Source organism: Anguilla anguilla, chromosome 4 (genome assembly GCF_013347855.1).
Source record: "Anguilla anguilla isolate fAngAng1 chromosome 4, fAngAng1.pri, whole genome shotgun sequence".
Lineage (NCBI taxonomy): Eukaryota > Metazoa > Chordata > Actinopteri > Anguilliformes > Anguillidae > Anguilla > Anguilla anguilla.
In genome coordinates this window covers 17,953,545-17,977,532 of record NC_049204.1, presented here as the reverse complement: position 1 = coordinate 17,977,532, position 23,988 = coordinate 17,953,545, and the positions used below count along the sequence as shown (strand labels likewise).

The following is a 23,988-nucleotide window of genomic DNA, read 5'->3' as shown; positions in this document are numbered from 1 at the left end:
AATCATTCCTACATTTACTCAATGTTATTTCATTTAGCAAACAGTTGAGTGCTTTATTCTTGGTTCAAAGCATGGTCCCTGGGCAATTGTCAAGTGACCTGAAACTACTTTACAGCTAAAGAAAGACCTGGGGAAGTCCTTTTTAGTCTGGTATTATGAGTCATTAAGAATAGTATGTAGAATATAGTGTTTGTGTGAGGGGGGGCAAATATGGTGCTCCAACCATTTTCCACAGGACGAATGTATATCTCGAGTTCTTACAGTGTTGCCACCCACTCCCATACATTTGAGTTGAGAGCTGGCATTCAGAGGTCAAAACCCATGACCTTCTAATTGGGTGGTGTATGAATAAAAGGTGAGCACACATCTAATAATTTGCAATAGCAGGAGATTTTCACTCAAAAGGAGGGGAATGGCACCCCTCAAAACTTCCCATTAAGAAGTAATAGAAACTGGCACCATTATATTGGGATGATTAAGTGTGTATGCGTTAGATCCCAGTGTTGGGCCTTTCATTTAATGTCTCTTAAATGTTTGGCCTCATGGGAATGCAATTTTATGTTAGAGGCAAAATGTACTTTTTATAACTAGCCTACTTCATGATGTGGTTATAAAAATATGTGCAATACTGTTATTTTATATCGCCCAGCACTTTGCAGATCTCATAAATTTATTTTTACAGTTTTATGGCAATGTAATTTAGAGTGGGGCACCATCATGACGTACTGTACAATTGCTGACAAAATAACGCTTATCAAAGACTATGACAGTCTACACTACTTTCTGTTTATTTGTTGAATAAATTGGTCCTGAGAATTTCCATAAACTAGCAGCTATGTCTTCCTTGCAAGCAATTAGGTGTTCAGGAAGAATTTCCCCAAATTAAACCATCCAAATCTACTTTATTCAAGGAATTAAAAAAACCAAACCATACATTGGGCCTGAATTGACATGTGGGTTCTTAAGTCAGGAAATGGTCAGTTCACTCACTAATGTGTTGGAGCTAGAACCCAGTTCTGTTCGTTGTCGAGGCCAATACAAGTTCTGCTGCTGCATAGTGTTACCATGTCTAACAACCCCCTTTCTAATTGAACAAAACAATTCATTCTTGGTAGCTCAAAAGCCATTTATATGGACTGTAGTGAGCCTATTTATCTGGGTACATCTGAGGAGACGTGGTAGAGCTTGGTTACCATCTGGGGCTTAGCATGCATGTTTCATGTGGAGAGGGAAGAACAGAGTGCACAAACACAGCTTAATGAAATGTCATGTGAATTATGGGCTTTTAAAGAAGAGTGTACACTTTCTGGGCCTTTGAATAATGCATCCAGCTTCTCATACTCTGTGTTGCATGAAATCTGTTCTTGGTGTTATCAGACAAAACATGCAGTGCGCAGTGACTACAGTAGTTTATCACTTCAGGAACTTTGCTTATAATTGGAGGCCAGGAAGAGTGAATATGGAAATCCCATCTGCTATTTTTCACCTAAATAACAGGTGAAAAAGGACATTTAAAAAATGATCATCATTTATTGACAGCAATTGCTGCTGAGCTGAAATACAATAGATGTCATATGTGGGATAGTAGAATGTCACAGCTAAACAAATGTAAAAAGGGGTACTCTCATCCTTAACCCCTTCTGTAGCGCTCCCTTTTTTAACACAAGCTTGAAAATGACAAAGCCAAAATAAAATGGTTACCATTCTTGAACCTTGTTTAACTATTGGCATAATCCTGGTATTCTTCTATCCTTCTGAAAGGTAACCCTTTCGAGTTTGTCTCTAAGAGCCAGATTTATTCTAAATATTACTGAAACAACATAACAAAAGCTGTGGAAGAAAAAATTTTCACCTAAAATATATATACAGTATATATTTTTTTGGGGGTGGACACAGATTCTTGTGGCAGTGCCTGGTGGGCTTACAAATACAATGTAGCCATACCCACAATCCTGGCTTTAATTTGATGACAATGGCACCAAAATGAGCATTCTACATGTTTTTTTTTTCTTTTTCTGAGCTCCGGTGTGTCTAGGCTGGTTTCCACAAAGGCCATTTGGAAACTCCCAAAGGACACATCAACAAAATGATTTTATGGGTCTTTAAAGGTGTAAAATTGTATATATTGTATTATATTACTATATGCTCATGGAAGAAGAACGCGTAAAAGTAGCTTGCCTTCTCCCTTCCTTTCATCCTCCCCCCTCTCTCTCCCTCTCCTTCTCCCTCTCTTTACCTCCCTCTCCTTGCTCTGCCCTTGCAACCTCTGACAGCTGCAGGTATGGAAGCTTGTAGAAAATTAATACATTAGCTATCTAGTTGACTAATCAATTGATTGAAGTTTTCCTCAATTACACCACCCCCATCACCATGTCAAAATATTTTAAATTCTCAGTATTCTCAGAATATTTTATCATTATTTAGTATGCCCACTCCTTATTTATAAGGAGTGTGCATACTCTAATTAATAATTAAAAATATTTAGAGGATGTATTTAGATGCCCACTGTTATCAAATTGGACAGTCCCTAAACATGCCCTCTGCTGTGGAGTCAAAGCTGTTTTCACTGTCCTCCTCAGAAATATTCACTCAGATGAGTGATTTCTTCCAAGGCCTACAAATGCTCTTCTTTTTAGACCTAGGCTTGCTAAATAAATTTTTGTTGTAAAGCAACCTTTGTAGACATAAAGACTCAAGAACATTGAGACTCGTGTAACATTTTCAGCATGCCAACAGAAACCACTGTGGTTTGCTTACATAGTACAAACAATGCATGTCCTGGCTTTTATGCAAGCCTAACAACCAATAGCTACACCATTAGAAATGTAAAATGCTTGTCAGTCATCACTATAGTAGCTTGCCACTGGGGCAGTGTACCAGGCAGAAATTGTTGAGTATTTGCAGGTCCCATTAGCTATACTGAGGGACTGCTTGACCAGTACTGAGAGTCAGACAAGCTTATAGGTCAGCCCGTTTGGTTCCAGAGAATCAATACAAATCGGAGATAACAACATTATTTTCTACACAATACTTGTGGCAAGTATGCAACAGCAAAATACACAACAATGGTAATTCCTCCAGAGAATTTCTAAGTAAACAATGGACATTCTATTGAGGTTTCTCAGAGTAAGAATGTTTTTGAGACTAAAAATTACTATGGATTTTTTAGCTGGTTTCTTGCGGTGACAAGCATACCGACTTCATTGTGATTTTGTCTATGAATTTCCAAAACACAAAGCTGAGCCCCCCTCCAAGCTCCTTCTGCCACCCGACATGTTAGAAATAAAGAACCATTGTTGCTAAAACATTGTCATCACAAAATAATTTATAGAGATAGAACCCTGAGTTTTAACACTTTCAGCTGGTGTATCATTTGACCAGATTGATTGAAAATTTAATCATAATAAAAACAATGAATGCAAATCAACCCACTCTGCGCTGAATACAGGCCAGTGTGACTTAAAGGTGTGACCCAACACTGTGTCAGTCAACCAGGAGCAGGAGGGTATGAGTGGTGCCACAGAACACAGTCTCACAGTTGGTATGGCTCCGGACCAGAACTGCCGAGACTTATTTTGAAAATACTGGTCAGCGGAGAGATATAGAAAAGGAAAACAAAGAAAACAAAAGCCTAGCTCCAAGTTGAGCCTTTGTACTTCATGTTGGACAGCCTTGGAGCTTTTGTCTAATACCGGACAGGTAATCTGCCTTACGGCCACACCAAAATTTATACAAATAGCCAAAAGTAATGAAGTCAAACCCATTAAACTAACCAACCTGTAGTTTTTTTTTTCCGTCCGACCGCATTGGCAGGAAATTGAGTCAAAGGGCCAGTTGGAGGTCAGGTTGTCTTTTTTCCTCCCCCTCCCTGCCCCCAAAAATACAGTTTTGCTTTTTCTTGGACATTAACTCTTGATGGAAGTTAACATGATCATAAACTCTTATAATAAATTATAATGCATAATCCAAGGGTATGTGCCTGAATGTGATTATAATGTTTCACTGTTCCAGTAATGGTACAGGTTCAGCCCCTTGCTCCATTACATAGCTATGTAATGGGGTGTGTTCAGCACAATAACACTGCCTAGCCTCTCTCTATTTGTTTGGGTATATGCTTCATACATGTGTTTTTGTGCCCTGGATTACACTCAGCTTACAAGATTTACAATTCTGATTAGTAATTGATAACCATATTAGTTACATCAGCTTTTCTCAAACATTATCAGCCAGGCATGCCCGTTGCTTGATTCGTTAGTTTCTCTGTGTTTCATGTTGAGTCATGGCTTGGCTTCAGGCATGCTGAAATCAATGCACTGAAAAAGATCGGTACTGATTTTCTGCATATTTTGTGTACTCAGACAGACAGTATTTTTCCATTTCCATGTCTCATGCATGCAACACGTTTCAGGTGCCAAATGTTTCAGAAATGCATTTAACTTGCCATTTGTCTTGTGCCTCTTATTGTAATTTCATATCCATTTTAGAGAATATTACACGGAGCCTTGCTGGTTCTGAGTGCTGTTCACTCTGTTGTACAGAAGGTAGTGCACTATGGACACTGAATACACAACTGTCATGCTGGATATTTGATAGAAAACATGAGCTAACCTTGCCTGACAATATCCTAAGCATTACAAAAGGAAACATCATCTTCTCCACTGTGTGTTGGTGCAACCAAGGTTGTTTCTTGTTTACCAACAACAACAAGGAACAAAAAGGCTACTCAGAGCTATGCGCTGGTTCAACAGTGGGTTTTGAAAACATGTAAATCTAAAGAAAAACTTATAGAATCATAACCCGTGTCATGTTCCCATGGCAACTATTAAGACCTGATACGCTGAAAGACATTTATACAGTTTTGCATATTTCACTGCTGCAGTTGGATGACCTCATACGAAATGGAAATACAACTTGCTTTCTCTTGCCATGAAAATAACCTTTGTTCAGTCACACAGAAATTCAGATACCAGAGCCATTTATTTCAGTTGTTTAATTAATTCAGATGTACAGTTCAGTTGCAGAAAGTAGAGCATTTTTTTATTTTTTATTTACATCAGGAATGGTCTTTATGGTATTTATATTGTAATGTCATGATCCAGTGATGCTCATTCTGCTGAACCACAAGTAACAGGGCTCAGATTGCTCCAGAAATCCCGGTAACTTTACTTTTGCTGTCAGTGTATAAGAGAATAATGTAAGATTTCGACAGCTTCCAGCACTCAATTTTGAAATGTAAATTAAACCCCCTTTCCCTACTCACCACAGCAGTCTTACATATTAAAGTAAAAAGCTGTATTAAATGTATTGTTATTGTGGTAAAAATGTGCATAATGATTGCTGAAATATATTTGGCCTATAAATTTTTCATCAGAAAAATAAGTGATACGAGTTCAGCCTGATGGTACCTTAGAATAATGTTAAAACTGGAAGGCAGATAGTTATGCAATGATAAAAGCATATGCTTTTCTGTCCAATCATTGGAGGTCCGCATACATCAGCTTCTTATTTATTAAATGGATGATGAGACTGGATCTTAAGGATATGTTCACTATAGCCAGTAGCCTATCTCATAAGAGATCAACTAATTCACTCCTGGTTATCCCCCTTAGCGCTTACCCCATGATTTAACCCAGAAAGCAAATAGTTAAATCCAACAAAATCAAGTAAATCAAATTTTGCATACATGTGGCTCCCTTCTCAATAAGACGTCTTTCAGAATGCTGCTATAATACACCACAAAGGAATATTATTTTATTTATACAAGTACTAAAATGATCAAACATGGGCATGAATCACAAAGATTATAATGATAATGCATGAAAATGTCTCTGTCCTGACAAGATGATTCACTCATGGTCTGGCAGATCATGGGCCGGCAGATCATGGGCCATGATTGATGGACTGTGTTTGACTATAACATTTTGCTAGTTAGAAATTGTAGAGTGTGAATAAAATACATAGCAAGTGACAGTAATCATCAACCCAACCATTATCTATACCTGCTTATTCTGGTCAGGATCACGGGGGGTGCCCATCTCAGCGCACAGTGGGCAAGAGGCAGGAATACACCCTGGACAGGACAATCTATCGCAGGGCATGCACACCATTCACTTACACACTCATACCTATGGGCAATTTAGAGTCTCCAATTAGCCTACCTGCATGTCTTTGGACTGCAGGATGAAACCCATGTGGACATGGGAAGACCATGCAAACTCCACACAGAAAAGCCATCTCTCTCTCTCTCACTCTCACTCTCTTTCTGCTTTCTGTGTGTGTGTGTGTAGATATTTGCCAAGCACTATTTAGATCAAAATGTATTGTCCAAATGTATTTTGGTAGCTATTGTTATTTTAGTAATGCAGGTGTAAAATGTATTTTGGTATTTTAGTAGTGCCCTGAGTCAGTGTGAGAAAACATACATCATACATTCTAATATGCAATATAGTCTTCAGAATTATTTCACACAATTGGAACCTAAGGTCTATAAAGCATTTGACAAATAAAGCTATTCTATTTTATACCTGTGTGTATTACAATTGGCTAATATGAAAGTTTAGCAGTTCTTCATTGTGGCTGAGACATATATTGAACCATGGGGAAAATTACTAATAGTGGGAAGATATGGAAGAAACACAAAATAAATCACGTTTGGGCATTAATATGTGTCTGTTTGTAGTCGTAACTGAACTGTGTGTGTTTGCATGAGGTCCACAGGGTACAGTAGTTAATGTTTGTAAGGAATACCAGTGCATAATCGTTCTCGGTGTTGTATAGATTTGAGGTAAGGGGAATGCCTGCAAAGGCATAACTTGGCAGATGGCATACCATGCAGCAATGTTACTATGATATGTTGTATCAGTGTGTGGGTATTCAACAACTAGTCAATAAATATTCTCTTTTTGTTCTTATGCCTTAGAAATGTTGATTATTGATGCAAATTGCTCCATCTTTTCACTTAGATGCAGCTTCTGTGTTATTCTTTTTTGATACTTGTGTTGTGTTGGATCATTTAATGACATTTTGTGCACCTCAAAAGAAGGTTTTCTTTCAAAAGGGATAATGTAAAACCTCCACAAAAGGCGAAGGAACTGAAATTCACTACAGTCAGTTATGCTAACGGCCACCAGATTGTCTTCCCTTGTTTTCTTTCATGGTACTTCAGTCCTCTGCCAGCTAGAGGTCATGATAACCTCTTTGTCCAGCCACTTCTCAAGGAATTATCCCATTTGCACCACCTCAATAATCTAAATTGATAATGTAATTTCTATTAATTATGCATAAACAATGATTGACTTTTTTTTTTAGTTGTACAGGGGTATGATAGGTTTTGTTAGTAGCAGTGGGACATGCACACATTAGAAAAGAGAGCTGTTATATTACATTTAACTTGCACATAAAGCGATAATCAGTCCTGGTTCTGGAGAGCCACAGAGTCTGCTGGGGGGTTTTTTCCTCTTAAGATCAAGATCAATTCAGACCCAAGAACCAAGTAACCTGAGTTAACAGTGTAATCAACTGCTTTAGCTGATCAATTGCTGTGCTGCTCACATGCTGAGTAACAAGTAAAAAGCCTGCAGACCCTGTGCATCTCCAGGACCAGGAGTGAGGACCACTGGCTGAAAGAAATGCTTGGCATTTAAACTTCTATCCGTGCTCACTTTCCTTTCTGACTCTCCTCATATTAGATCAACACATTGCTTTTGTAAATGTCTCAAATGTCTCTCTAACAGTTTTGTTTTAACTTAAAAAGGCTCTCCAGTACATATGTAAAATGACATTTAAAAAACAAAATAGCACATGCATGATACAGTATCTGATTCACGGAAAGAACATGCATTATTTGAGGGCAGCAGGTTGGTGCAGTGGGTAGCACTGTTACCCCACAGGTGGTGGGCTCAAATCCACCCTGGACCTTTCTCTGAGGAGTTTGCATGTTCTCCTCATGTCCGCGTGGGCTTCCTCCGGGCACTCCGGCTTCCTCCCACAGTCCAATGACATTGTACGAGTGAATGCTCTGATAATGCCCTGATAGACTGGTAGCCTGTCCAGAGTGTCTTCTTGCCTCTCACCCAATGCATACTGAGGTAGGCTCCATCACCACCACCCCCCCACGACCCCACCCAGGATGTGGGGTGGGCATAAATAATGGATGGATGGTTACTTTATTTGAACATTCACCAAGCTATCTATCCAAGATTCAAAATGTTGTCTTGTTGCATTTGTATCACCCAAATTGTAAGTAAGTTAACAAAAAGAACCTAACAACAAAATATTGTTTTGGGGGGACCATTCTAATATAATGAAATGGTACTGTTGTCAAAGCTTACAGAATCTGACACTGAGCATGGGGATATTCAATGTGTCTGGTGTGGCCAATGAAAACATGCACAATAATGACCTCTGGCACAATGCTGTGCAATATCTGGCATTTAGCTTTCAATGGCCACAATATTCTCTGTTTTATAGACCAATGTGTTTTCCAGGAAGATCAATATGACTAAAGAGCAAAACTGTAAAGATGCTAGAAAAAACACACCGTGTATCACTCATGAGCTGGGGCCAGCCAGTAAAAAGGGCAGTTGGCTGCTTTTTGCAAACAAGCAGTATGGCTTTCTGACTCTGAATTAATAAGCAGAATTTAATTAATTAAATGCAAAGAGTAATCAATGCAACTAAAGGGCACTGATAATACCCGTCTACCTTAATGGATTACAAAAACAGCCGGATAATATGAATATAAATGAAAAAAGGACAGTGGTCAGCAGCAAACATGAATAATTTGAATCATAAAAAATTCATATGGCTCTTGATTATAAAATACAGTAACTCTCTTCAAACTCCTTCAGACAATCTTCAATCCTACAAACAGCAGTAGTGTTGCTCTTATGCCCCTTTGTGGATGAATTTAACATGCTTTCTTTTCTTTTGTGGAAAATTACAAAGAAAACTTATTTTGAGTGTATATCCTTATGTCTAGTGCCTTATATTACTTTATGAGCTGCCCAATATATAGTTTTGGTATGTTGTCAAATGTGTAACCTCCCACGTTCAATTAGTGAACTTAGAGAAATATTTGTAGGCTAATTGTTCCTTATCTCTTTGCAAAAAATGTAAGCTTCTCAGTCTGTCTGGAAGGTGTAAACCTTGCTAATTAAACTGGCGATTTTCAGAGAACTACACAGAACTGCAGACTCTGTATTTCTCTCCATGATACCATGTAATGAAGCTTATCAAACCTGAGTGAAGTCTCAGTGTAGAACTGAGTTATTCTTCAACATCTTTAATAGTATGTCTACAACATTTGGAGCACTGTGCCGATCCACTGTTTTCACAAATTTGCATACTTGCACATGGTTTTCCTTGGTCAATTATTAAACTAAAACAAATATTTAAGAAAGGAAAATATATCATTTCAGGCTACTTGATTTTATTGGTCATCTATCTGCTTGCAACGGCCAGGAAAATAAACTTTGACCTATGTACTAATGCCAAGTTGGTGGTAATATTAGCAAGAACATAATACAGTCTCTCCAGAGACTATGACTACTTTGGTGGTTTCGCAAATGCCACCTAGTGGTAAAGTGTCCTTATTACAAGATCATTCTCATGTTTTACCATCTAGTGGTGGTGACCCTTTTGTCGCTCAGTAAGAGAGTAAGAACAACTTGCTTGCTGAAAATAACAATAATAATGGGCCTCATTCACGAAACATGTGTACGATCACATTTGATTATAAACTGCGTGTATGAACATTTCCAAGAACATTTCGGCATTCATCATTTTTTCTTATCTGTATTTGTTCATGGCTGTTTCCTTATGCTTATCACATGAACAGATTTGCGTGCAAAATATACAGAGACAGCATTCATCATCTCATACACCTGGGATATGCACAAAAACAAAGGTGTGCACATGTGTCATGAATCCCATATTGGTCTTTCGTTGGAACATTTTTAATAACCAAAGTACGAATAATTTAAGAAAAGTTTCAGGCCCAATGTCTCTGAATTCAATGAAACAGAGTTTCAATCAACTGCCAAAAATGGCAGTTGATTGGCAATTTACAACAGCAGGCTTTTAAGCGTAGCAATTAAAATGCATGGTTTTTAGATTTATTTTCCTTAAAAATTAATAGAAATTGTGCAATGAAATTTCAAGGCTCAAACTAATAAAATATTCCACTGTTACAGTATCTACATTGGTGGCCAGAACCCTCTGTCGACATGTATGAATATATTTCACATCTAGCACTATCTAAAGCTATTTAAAAATAGTCTATGTCCATCAAATAGTAGCTGTAGGTTAGGCCCACAACCATTATTTGATTGCACTTAAATAATTTTAAAAAACTGTCCAAAATGTTTCTGCCACCTCCATGTACAAAGCGCAGAACATGTTCAGTTCAAACTCAATATTCAGGACATCTATCGCAGAAAATCTTACTGAGGTAGTAATTCATATTCGTTCATACCAAATCCTCAATGTTGTTAGATGACCAAACCTTCTTTAAAAATCTGACATCTGACTGACAGGAGGTTTGTACATTTGATTTGATGCACTACTATGGGGTGCGTCATATTAAGTCCTATATGAGCTGTCCTGCCATATATATTGAGATATGAGTGCTTCAGAACAACCTATTTTAAGGACATGAAGGACATAAACTTGAAGAACTCAATGAGAGATAGGTAACATCTGAAGTCCTAACCAGACCCCGTCAATGCACTAGTTGTCGGCCTGATATTGGTGTTAGAGCCAACAAGGTGTGGTGATTGCCAAAACATACAACAGGTGGACTTTCTCTGTTTTGTGCTGCTGATAAAAATGCGACTGGGTCTCTTAAACTGGGGAGAAAAAGATGGTAACAGCACATGATAACATGAAAATTGATTTTCAGAGATTTAGTCCAGGCTGAGTGGAACATATGGGCCGCAATATTCAGCATACCATCTTCTGGGCTCACCGATATCCCTGGATACTTTATCCAGGGCTGGCCATGTTACAGTAACATCGTGGATTACCACAGGGAATCATGGGCTACACTCAAGTTCAGTGAAGCAATGAACAGAGTGCCCTAACTTTCTTGAAGCAGAAGGTGGAGTGACACTAGCCTGACATTTACAAAGACAACAAACCACTGGAGTGAGAACTAGGCAACCTGGGATTATTTACCTCACACTATACACAAAAGTCTGACAGGCAAGCAAGGTTTTTGCAAGCCAAGCGAAGAGTGACACAGGGTTACAACTCAGGAGAATGAATGTGGCCAAACCCCACCAGGGGAAAATAAATTCAACTGCAAGTGAAGCCACACTCCAGAGAAATGTTAGAGGAAAGTATAGAGGAAGCATGTTGCTGGAGCCTGGCATTTATAAGGCCATAATGGTGTCCCACCACATAGCACGACTACAGATGGTGTGGGATTACCCACTTATTAGACAGGCACAGTTCAGCTAGTACTGTATCACAGTTCTTTACTATATCTTACTATATCAGCTTTTCACCCATTACATCAGATTAGTAAATGTTTTGCTGAGCATCACTGCCTGATATGCAGATGCTATCCTTTACTAAACCCAACCCTTAGTGTCATTTTTAGAAAAATTAAAGACATTTATGCATTTATGCAAGACATTCTTTGCAGTATCCACCTGGAACACTGCACACAGACAGATGTAATTTACAACTTTCATTTTATCCATAAATAAAACAATTATAACACTAGATGAACAAATAAAAACAATCAGACATGAATTTTAGCCTGAGACCAACATTGATGGGGAATCATCTGTCTGGATGTCATTCAAGATTTAACAGATGTGTTCTTAAGTACACATATTCTACCAGAAAAAAAATGAATAATCTCAAATTTTTTCACTTTTTATTCAGATGGTATTTAAACGTTATCAAAGCCTGAATATGCGCCACATGGATCAGCTCCAAGGACCGCAGCTGGGCCTTTTCAATGGTGCTGATGCTAATACACCGGCCAGCTCTTTCATCTTGTCCTCCATCTCCTCCACAATGCAATGCCATTAGCTGAGCTCTTGAATACAGTTTAAGAAATAATTTCTTTATCTTACTCAAAAGGCAACATGTTATGCGCCCATTTAGCCAACTCTGTCAATGCAGAAAGGTCCATCTCTTCAGATGGGCATTTTCAGAAAGCGTTAATGACAGTTGACAACTAAACTCAAATACTGTAAGTAAAAATGAACCAAACACAGTGGATGCTTTTCAGCTTCTCACCTCGGCTCTCCTTTTCTCTCTCTCTGGAAAGAAGCACACCTTTAAGCCCTGGGCTGATTCGCCAAGGCAATCCAAGTGTGTGCACCCCCTCTCCTGCAGGCGTGACCCCAGACTGCCATGACTCTCTCCACTGGACCAAGACTGCCACAGATGGGTTTGTGATCATTGGCTATTTTGAGTAGAAGACCTATTTTATTACACAAATTCAAAGACAGCACATATGGCTGTATAATTCAATTTGTATCTATACTGTATGTTGAAAAACATTGTTGCAAAATTAGTAGTGCATTATATTTTTAACTGAACATTCTGACTAACAAAAATGCGAATGACAGCATCCACGTCTGTACTGTCACTAATTGAAACTCATTGGACCATCATTATGACTGAGCCATATGGATCATGGAAGTGCTCTCATTGATAATTTACCAGTATGAATGAGCTGTTAAATAAATGAGATAGTAACTTGAGGGTCACAGATTTGGCTTCTTGGTTGCCCACCATGGACCAGAAGGAAGTATTTTTTCTGCAATTAATACTACAAATGTCTTTGCTACTTTAAAATCATTGATAGTCAATGAGCCATAGCCACAGAAATTAAATTGTTTTGCAACTAAGACCACCAAGCTATCTGATTCTTATATTGAACTTTAATCTTTTATGCAGATTTTTGTCCTAAGCCGTGTACAGTAAATATAATTGGATTCCAGAATTTCAAAACTTCTGTAGCTTGTCTGTTCTCTATGATGTTTTGTTACTAGGCTATCTTTGTTTATATTTTACAATGCAGTATTGTTACCAAGATTTGTGGGATTGAAGTAACATCATCACAACCTTCAGTGTGTTCTAAACATTAGATCCAACAGGTATTTTTTTGAGCATGACAAATAGATGTAGCTGTGTCCACATTTGTCTGGCTTTATTTCTTGACATAATTGTCAGGTATCATTTTTCACAATATAGGACACTCATGTAAAGCATTCTAAAATGCTTTTCTTGACTTGATAGTACAAGAATGAGCTGGAAATTATGAAGAGTGCACTTATGAGCCGTGGATGGATCGACTCCATTCTTATGTTTTCTCATCTCTGTGAATATGGCCCAACTTGAGCCTGTGAAAACACAACAATAGGATGCACGATAGTACTTTTCGAATTTGCTGTGAATAAATCCTTGTAATTAATGCTTCAATCTTGTTTGTCTCATTTAGTTGGAGAGAGGGTGCAAGAAAACAAGATCATTTTGTTTCCAACCAATACAAATTCTGTCTGATGAGAAGGGTGTGGATGAAAAAGGGCATCAAATCTCTCCAAGATTACAGACTGTGTGCTCAATCACACTGACTACACCACTTCTTTCAACACTTCACTTACCCCATTTTATTATGAAAGCAATTTGGGAAAGTGATCTTCAGAGATGCTATAGGTATTGGTCATTCAGCAAGTTGCAAATTGTTTCTTGAGAGTCTCACTTTTACATTTGCATTTTTTGACATTTAGCAGATGCTCTTATCCAAAGTGAGTTACACAGCTTAGATTCTTTAGCATACAATCCATTTATACAGCTGGATATTTACTGATATTTACTGACCTGCTGATAAAGCACCTGCGCCTTGTGAAATGAAAATCATTTGAATAAATTGATGTGCATGCATGCATTACCTAATGTTCACAGTACATTTCTTTTTTCAGGCTCAGTAACCAGGTTTGGTTAGGGATTTCTGAGCAAATAAGTCACCCCCCTGAAACACACAAAAAAGTTTAAGTGTTTTCATTTTTTTGACATAATACTACAAGTGTCTTGGATGAGAAAAAAGTGAAAATATTTTCAAAGATTTATATTTATAAAAATATAATTTATTTTATTTTTATTGAATCTCCTGTGGCATAGGTTTCTGCATAATAGAGTATATGGTTCTTGAGATTAAAACTAGAGTGATCTCAAGCATGAGTTGCCAGGTCTTAGGAATATACAATCATAGAGTATTAATACAATTTCCATTACAAATACTGTTCATTCTAATTCATTTTATTATATATGGTCCGGCAAGCAGGACAATCGGAAAAATTTATCTATTGCTTTAAATCAAATGAGCTCCTTGTCTCCTCAGATCTTTGGACATGATTAACACTAAACCAAGCTCACAAAGCCTGGCAGTTCTTGACTTTACTTGACAATCCTTTACTCAGGCTTCACATAATAACAGCAGTCATTTTAAAAATATATTGGAAACACTGCGCCTGCTATTTGACAGCGAGGTGGTAACCTGCATTTGTGTGAGTCTTCCTATTGTCTAGTACTTTATATAAATGTTTACTCTTGAAATTACAGCGTTTAGTGAGGACAATCCTTTCGTCTATTGGTTTCTTCATTACGTAACATAATGAGGACCTTTGATGGGCAAGTCATGAAGATACACTCTAGTGTAAATAAAGGCCTGAAGGATCTTTTAGCACTCTGTAAATAGAATGCACTTACAAGAAAATTGTACATGGTGTAAAAAGGCATGTCAGGGACCTCTTTAAGTATGCAGCATTACATGTGAATAAGTACCACAGATCTGGAAAAAAAGGGGGAAAAAATGTTGCATACCTCTGAGCAATAGCTTTTATTGTCATATGCTGCAAGCTATAGGCTTTTAGAGAGCATGGTCACAAAGACAATTTTTCAATAGGCACCCATTTAAAACCCATTTGTCAGCTTCCAAACTCAGCGCTGTCCACATTCTGTGGCCCTATTTTGACAATAACTGTAGCGCAAATGTGCCTGGGCACTAGAAGAATTGCTAGTTTAGTCCTTTGAAAGCAGGCCATTTCTTTTTTCTCTGTATGGTATGGTATGGTCATTTTGAGGTCTGCAATAAAAACAACATGTATCAACAGGGGTAGGTGTGTCAATAAAAACATTTGGTGCTGTGCTAAGTTTTTGTTGAATAATTGATTTGTGTTTTAAACCCACCCACACCACCTTTTAACTCAAACACAGATGCTACGTGCTATTTTGGTGATGTTGCCAGTGCATACATACAAGTATAAAGGGCATTACATTTACATGTGCTATAGAACAGCCGTGGATATAAATTAGTATGGAATTAAGGTTGCCTGAACTTAAATGTTTCTATGGTAACTTACATCAATGTAATGTAAAGATTTTGAATCCTTTTGTCAGAATTGTTACTAACATTACGGTTAGCTTATTTTTAAATAGGCAACTGTAACCATAAACTGTAATCTGCTTTCTGAACATGCATGTTCTTTTTAAGTGGCATGCCATCAGTTTAATTTCTGAACTATTTGATTTTACTCTGGTTTTTATTTAAATCAGAAATGATGATGGAGTTTACTAGAAAGTTCCCAGTCTTACACAAAAAACATGAATAAATTATGCGCATATCTGTAAACACACATGACTGAGTAGAGGCATATATTTGAGCATGTGTAGTGTACTGTGTATTTGTGCAAGGTATGCACTACCAAACGGCAGGTTTAATACTACTTTGCAAAAAATAGCATTTTTATAGTAAATAATATTTTAACAATTATGTCTCAGCACTTTGGCATGATACATATACTTGAATATAAGTGATAAGACATGCTTTGTCTTTGTCTAATTGTGACAGCAATTAAACGTATCATAGAAAATGATTGATTTCAGTTTAATGCTCATCTTTTTGTGTAAGAGCTTGCAAATGTTACTTCAAGTTTCTTATCGGTTTGGTTCAGTGGGATGGATCTTTTGGCTGTGGAGCATCATAAGTGCTCCTCATAAATGAAATGCAACTGAAGTGGAGTGTATATATTGTGATGCTTAAATAGTCTGGTAAACTCAAAAAGTAGTACAGTCTATAAACAAGTTTTAGTTAAACAATTCTAATAATACTAATAATAATAATAATGACAATAATAAATGTGAAGTGAAACTTCAGACATACTGTATATCCAGCTAAAATGAAACTAAATAACCTATACAATTAACATGTGCTATGTCTCCCTCCACAAGCAACTCTCCTCCAATTCCAAGTCTACTGGATGTATTTATCAGTGTAACAAATTAACAGCACTTTCACTCTCATTTATGCTACTAGCTGTTCAGCAGTTTGTACAGTACTTTGGTGTCTCTCTCAATAGCACTTTAAACAAGAATAAAAAGGGAGTGCATGCAAAGGCAGAACTGTGGTGTTCAGGAATTGGACCTGGTTCACCTCTCTGGGAGTTGGAGGAGTGATAACCCCCAGGGCACCCAAGTTTCTGCAGCTTCAAAGAAAGAGAAGCGAGGGACAATTACTTGAGGTGTACATAGTAAAATGTAGTTGCTTGACGAGGAGTCTGTCACGGTGTGCTGCCTTCTTGACCTGAGTGTGGACAAGCTCCTTGTCTGAGTGGGCGTGGCCGCAGTGGTTATGAAAGCATGTTAAGGTTTCACAATAGTAAGGGTAGATCTGAAGTACTGCGAGACGAATATAAGTAATTAGCAGAAAATATTAGGAGCAGAACATGCACTGTTGTGTTCTCTTACATTACTGCCAGTGGCATTACGGCGCACACAGAGGAAAGATGGAATGTATGAAATGTAAGAGCTGAAAGGCTTAAGATATGTAATCTCTTCAATTTAGCAAAAAAAAAAAAAAACAACAACAAAAAAATGAGACTAAGGGAGGTTTGTGAATTCTTTAAAGGGATTCACAGTGAACTAAAATTGGTTGAATTAAATCGGCAGAACTAGTGGACACAAGTGCAAATTCCACCATTCATTTACAAAAAGTAAATTCCACACAAATATCAGGAAGAATTTCTTTACACAGAGAGCTGTCTGGAGCATACATGAAACAGCTTTTCATTTCATGTAGTAGAGACAGAGCCCCTTGGGGTGCACAAGTCTAGGCTTGATGCAGTGTTGGATGCTCTCTAGTTTGTAGAATGGTGAGCCCTGATGTGCTGTATACATGTAGCCCTGATGTGCTGTATACATGTGTGTGATGAGTGCATGTGTATGTGTTTGTGTGCATGTGTGTGTGTTTGTGTGTGTGTGTGAAGTGGATGGGCTACAGCAGCAGAAGACCATGGTCTTCAACGGTTGCCACTCTTATCAGCAAAGAATTGGAAGATAAGGCAACAGCAGGCACATGTTCACCAAAACTGGATGACTGAAGATGAGAAAAACATCCCCTTGTCTGACAAGTCTTGATTTCTGCTGTGACATGCAGATGGTAGGGTCAGAATTTGGTATGAACATGAATTGGATCCATTCTGCCTTGTGTCAATGGTGCAGGCTGCTGCTGGTGGTTTAATGGTCTTGGGAATGTTTTCTTGGAAAACATTAGGCCCCTTAATACCAACTGAGCATCATTTGAATGTCACAGCATACCTATGCATTATTCCTGACCATGTGTACCCCATAATGGCCACAGTCTAAAATGTATTTTAAAAAAATTTAAAAATGTATGTCTCTGGCAGGATAATGCATCACATCACAAGGCAGCAATCATCTCAAGCTGGTTCCATGAACATGACAGTGACTTCAGTTTATACCAATGGTCTGCACATTCCCCATATCTCAGTCCAATGGAGCACCTTTGGGATGAAGTGGAATGGGTGGTTCACAGCATGAATGTGTGGCTGAAAAATCTACAGGAACTGCATGATGCAATCAAGTCAGCATGGACCAAAATTCCAAAAGTATGCTTCCGGCATCTTATCGAATCCATGCCCTGAAGAATCCAAGCTGTTCTGAAGGCAAAAGGGAGTCCTACACGATACTACCAAATACCAAAAAACTGTCAATTTATCAAAAGACATGACTGATAAAAAGTAGCTGTTAATAATTTAAAATCTTGCATTTCACATATAATTCGTATAGTCAGTCTAAATTCTAACTTTTGAGAAAGGCAAATATATAACAAAGGTGAAAAAAATATTAAACTAAAATAGATTTTATGGCAATTTTATATGTCCTTTTCATTACAGTGGAAGGCTATTCTGATAATATTTTTTAGCATGTAACCCCAAACATTACACATTTATTAGTGAAATCAGAAACTTTCAACAAATGTTCAATATTCTGTATTATCATTTGAACTGAGAAACATTGAGTGATAAAATAGCAAAACAGTCCAACTATTGCTTTGTTGTGATATATCTAAATATAAGAAATGGAATGCATTATTAAGCATATATGACAATATATTGCCATCTATTGAAAATATATTTGGAAAGACTCAATATATTCATATGTATCTTTCAATTATCACTATATTGCCAATTTTCAGTAAGCTATACAACAGTTTCTTTTTTGCGTAAGAGTTGCCATATTGTGATATATCTGTGACGTATGGTAGAGATAACGGTAATAAGATGCAGGATGATGCCTTCTTCAAACTTGAAGCTATCTGTATTGATACGGCTATGTTTGGCAAATTGTTGATATTCGCTGCGTTTATTCACCTGACACGTTCGCGCATAGGCTACTCTCAGCATGTACTTTACATTTTCCCACTGTATTTACCACTGTATACCTGCGTTTTCTCAATGATTTCCCATTCCAGTGACAAATTCTTAAAACAGCTATAGAGGCTTACGTTTTGATTCTTACGGAGCCGATATATTTATTTGAAGTATTTCACCGTTTCCTGACGACCAGCCTGGGCATATAGCCACAACAATCCCTATACCAACATAACTGCACTCCCCCTACCCTTGCCTCTTTGATTGCATTCCTCTCTTTGTATTTAAACATCCGGGTTTCCCTACTGGCTGTGCTTACTCTCCTCTCAGAAGCCATTTTGGACTCAGTTCAGTTTCTTGCATGTCAATTTCAGACCACTCTCTGGCCATTCAGTGTTTAAGAGTGAAAAAGGTTAACGGGCACGACCGGCAAGGAGGGAAAAACGGGCAATGTTGTAGGCGCTCATTTTTGTTGTACCGATTCAAAATTCTGGAATTGATTCTATCCCAATGGATTTTTTTATATTTTAAAGTTTTTTTTCCACCCGTGCAATTTCGTTGCATTGGGGGGCTATACACACAAAAGCAACGCAAACTCTCGGTGCGGTGGACATCGGAGGCCGTGGGTCACTTTGGCTCGTTGTGGTGTGCCGTTCATCTTCTTAAATGTACGAAAAGGAAAAGCGATTGAAAAGGAGAAAATCTGGTGTTTCTCTGTAATTAAAGGAATATGGTTGCATCCTGGCTGAGTTTTGCACTTCTTTGGGGAACTTTTTATGCAGGTAAGCCCATGTTTATGAATTTATCGTCTGCATTATTTTTTGCGCATTATATCAAGGAAATACAAAAAACTCAAAACGGACTTGGAAACTGGTTTTATGAATAACAAGAGACACTTGATTGCTGTCATAAGTGGCATACATTTTTACAAAAGTGAATTTTTAGCTATAGAGTCATTTAATGACTAACATTTTATTAGTTGTAACCATACATAACCTAATGAGTGTTGTTTTACTATTATTTGTTACGTTGTAGCTGTATGATATGTATCTCTATACTTCATTTACCTTCTTTTGGTGCCAGTGGTACAATTCACAGTATACCGGCATTTATTGGTTTTATTATTACTATGTACTATTGCTGCTGCGAAATATTAGAAGCCTCGTAATAATAATAATAATAATAATAATACATTTATGTGTAACACTTTAAAGTGCTTTGATATGTGCATTTTTACTATTAGCATCAGAACATATTTTAAAGATGGGTATATTTTGAGAACCCGACCAGTTTTATTTATTTTTTAACGAACGATCGTTTCGTATGTTTTGTAATGACTTTGCTTTTGCTGAACGATGGAAGGTTCACGTCAGTGTTGAAGCTTGTAATTCTGGCACACTGCTGGGAAGTATGACTGTCTTCCAAATGAAATATAAATAAGAAATACGTGTTTTGCGGTTTTACCCGTATTTGTTATTGGGGACAGTAATACAAAACTAAATAATACTATGCATAACAAATCCTATTTGAATATTTCTTTTTGCTTTATTACACACATTTGGATCGCCACGTGCAGCAGAGCAGTACTCCGTAATTTAGCAGATAGGTTTCATTCCAGCATAATGAAGCACGATATGGTGATGCCGTTTGGAATGCTGATGGTGATATTGTTTCTGTTGATAATAATGGGATCTATGCAGTTGTCGCGAAATAATTATTTGTAGGTATTGGTGCCATAGCATTTCATTATTTTGAGCGTTTAGATCGCCATGTGTAGAGAAATAATTATTTTAACTGGTACTTAAACTGTCTGTTTTGTTGCCCTTGCGAAATATGCTATGTTATTGGAATCACAAAGACCAATTATTGTATGCGTGGTTATTCCATTAATAAACTGTCGTCATAATCATGTTTATTTTCACTATAAATAATTATTTCACTATGCGTCCTGCACGGCTGCTTTGTTGAGCAGTTCCCTTGTTTTGCCCATCTTGGGGGAGGGGTATTTTGGGGACAGAGGGTGAAAAATCGAAGCTTTTGTGCTCATTTTCATCGCTTCTAAACAAACGCCTCTCAGTTCATTTTTCGCCAAATCCAAGTAAAATGTAGTGAACAGACTAACGTTTAAACTAGATAAAGTGTTTGGAAACCGAACCACACAGTTAGCCTACACTAATGCATCACAGGCGTAACGATGCTTCTGTCTTTTATTTTATTTTCCCCCCAAAAGCGAAAAATAAACATTCAGTTTAAAAGAGTTTTTTTTTGCTCTGTATATACGAGTTTGACAGCATCAACAGAAATACGCCTGCCTGCCTGCCTGTAGTAGGCTATATGCCTACCCAGTATACATGTTTAAAACGATGAACGGTGAAAATGTGCTTTGTTTGTCTTCGTTTGATAGATGATTCAATATTCGAAGTGCCTCGTGAACGTGATTTGAATAATGAATAATATTCTTTAAAATTTGAATGTAAAAACAATATCGTTCGCATACCACATATTGTAAGCCATATTGTCTATTGTCTAATAATGTAGCCTAATAAATTCAGTGTTTCTACTACACAAATGACTAACTTTGGCATACTGAACCTGTATAAATAATACCGAAGCTAACATGTAAAGAAAGCGTATGCAAGACTTCATCCATTCTTTATGGATATATTGGTAACATTGTTGAGTGGCACCATTATCATGATCCTGACAATAGATGCACACCAAAACTCCAATTTAGTTTCTGCTTGAAATGTTATTACATAAGCAAAATATAATAGTACATTTTAAGCGTCCAGATTTGGGCTATATCTGGTATGTGTGCTACGTAATAGGCATCTATTGTTAAAAGCGGACTGACTAGCTGAAAACAGTTATCAAGGAAACATGTTTATACTGCAACTAAAGCAGACACTCTTGTATTGTACAGTCTTTCCATTTGGTAAATTTGGGACATAAGGTAAAAATGTTACTTTTCACCATGTGGAAATTTGCCTTTATTTTAGAAAGGAATGGCAAGAGGTAATATTCAGCTTAGCGCATTTACTAATATAGAGTTTTGATAACACATTTCCCTCTGCTTGTGGCACATTGTTTACATAAATGTTTAATCAGTTACATGGCTGCATATAGGTTACTTGCTGAATGGCAGGGTTCATATTTTGTTGGAGCCTTTATTAAGTCAGAATAGGTAAGGCATGCATTTTCTTTCTGTGAATCAGATCAGATGTGGAGCTGACCTTGTCAGTATTGTGGGCATTGAATTTAGAACTGTAAATGGTTATGCATTCTTGTGAGAATTCCATAAAATTCTTTGAATTGCAGAATTTATTGTATGATGCTCTATCCGAGTACATTTTGTTCTTCCCAGTTTGAGTGTATGGATAGTAAAAAAGGGAAAAGACTAATTCTTCATCCTGATCATTCAGAAGCAATGGAAATACATTTCAGGAAGGGCAAATATAATCATTTCAGCATGGTCATTTATGAATTAATAAGTAAATAAATTAATAAAGAAGGATTTTTAGAGCATAGCCTACTCAGTGATTGGCTTTCATTCATGCCTGTGCAGCTCTCCTTTCGTTTGTCCCCGAATTGCCTCTGACTGCACGGCAGGGGCTGCAGCTCTGGTTGTTGATCATCTCTGACTATGAATCCATGCTTGCGTAAATGGCAGGGTGTGTTTCTGCAGCTGTTGTCAGTGAGGGAGGGATTGGATTGGACGCACTGTTGTAATAGACCTCTAGTCATAGGTCATCTGGGTCAGGAGCAACAATGAATCTTAACGGTGTGCTCTATGTGCTATTGTGGTGAATTCTCAAGTTTAGAGTGAGGTTGGAGGCTGTGATTGCTTGTGGGCTGATATCGTTACTGTTAAACCTTACCCCCCAACCTGGAACTCAGAAAGGGCAAAGTGTGTGCAGTATCTGTTGTATTGTAGATGTAGGCTATGTTTTTCTTATGCATTTTGGCCCTATGCTTTCACGAGAATGTGTGTGTGTGTGTGTGAGAGAGAGAGCGAGAGCGAGAGAGTGGGGGGACTGGGGAGATGGGGGATGGTTTGCCTTCAGCAAGAACAGAAATTTAAAAAGACAGTGTGTATTTTTTTCTCTAACTGATATGTTAAAGGGGTAGTTCACTTCCTGGTGTTTAAAATAATATTTCAGTTTTAGTGTATGTTTTTGATATATATTCCTGGACAATTTATGTATGTGGTGAGGAATTTCTTAAGGTATTTACAGAGGTTTCTGAGGATCTGCCAGCCTTACAGTGGCTGGCATTGGGGTTCTCGGGGGTTTGTGGTCTCAAGCAAGAAAATACACTTCAAGTTAAAAAAAAAGCAGCTTGTACATCAGTATTATGTTTCCAGAGTTTGTATGTGTATTACATTTGGTCTTATTTTTGGTTGGACCTATTTCCAGTAGTGTCTGCAACCTGAGACTGCTGCGTGCAAGCTACCAGCACAATATATAAAAGTAATATTTGCATGTATTACTGTGAATGAATGCTGTAAAATTGATATGTTCATATGTATCACCTGTGGAAATTTATTGATTCCACTTATAAATGTACTAGAAATGTAATCATTAGTAAATGTGGTGCACTGTGTCTGAGCAGCATTGAGCCAAGAAAACAATTCCATAACAACAAGGCAATAATAAAGTTGTGGAAAATAAAAGGCAAATTGGCAATGAGATGCAAGTGCTAAATAAGTTATAAGCAGACAGAAGAGGAAGATTGGCTTATTTGCCATTGTTGATGGTGATCTGGAAAGAATAGATGAACTAGGCCTATGCTTGTTTCGTACTTGATCCATGCAGAAATCTTGGTGCTATGGATACAGTCATATTATATGTGTTTTTGTGTACAAAATAAATGGATGCCATGATTTTGTACCATCAAAAGCTTGGCAGGAACAGTGTTCATTGTTAAATGTAGCTCAAAAGAGTAGCACTTATCTGGGGTGAACTTTGTGACTTCTGAACTTCTCTAATTTTACTTCGCATTTTACTCAACAACTATGATTATTTGAAAAGAGAACAATTTCTGTGTGCACTAAAGTTCCTACTGTGTCATTTTAATAAGGCAGTCCCCAGTTGGATGTCTTACAGAAGAGAACTGGGACACAAGCACGTGAGGACATGGAATCCTCGGGAGGAATTCAGTAACACTTGGTCTAATTATCTGGATTTTCCAGTCCCTTCCTGGAACCGCATAGAATAAAGAGAAATATATTTTTTTACAGGAACGATATGCATAGAGCTGCTACTTGGAGCAAATGTATTTTCAAGGCTTGTTTTGT

General features: G+C 37.6%; 1 protein-coding gene across 1 annotated transcript in view; it reads left to right on the top strand.

The window, feature by feature from the left end:
• The first annotated feature begins 19,020 nt into the window (after nucleotides 1-19,020).
• The window catches only part of LOC118226368 (activin receptor type-2B-like), a 51,011-nt gene continuing 46,043 nt past the window's right edge, over nucleotides 19,021-23,988 (top strand). Inside the window, exon 1 of the mRNA XM_035415943.1 lies at nucleotides 19,021-19,474. Within this exon, the coding sequence (XP_035271834.1) occupies nucleotides 19,423-19,474 (52 nt within the window). The 5' untranslated portion in view covers nucleotides 19,021-19,422. The remainder of the gene's footprint in view (nucleotides 19,475-23,988) is intronic.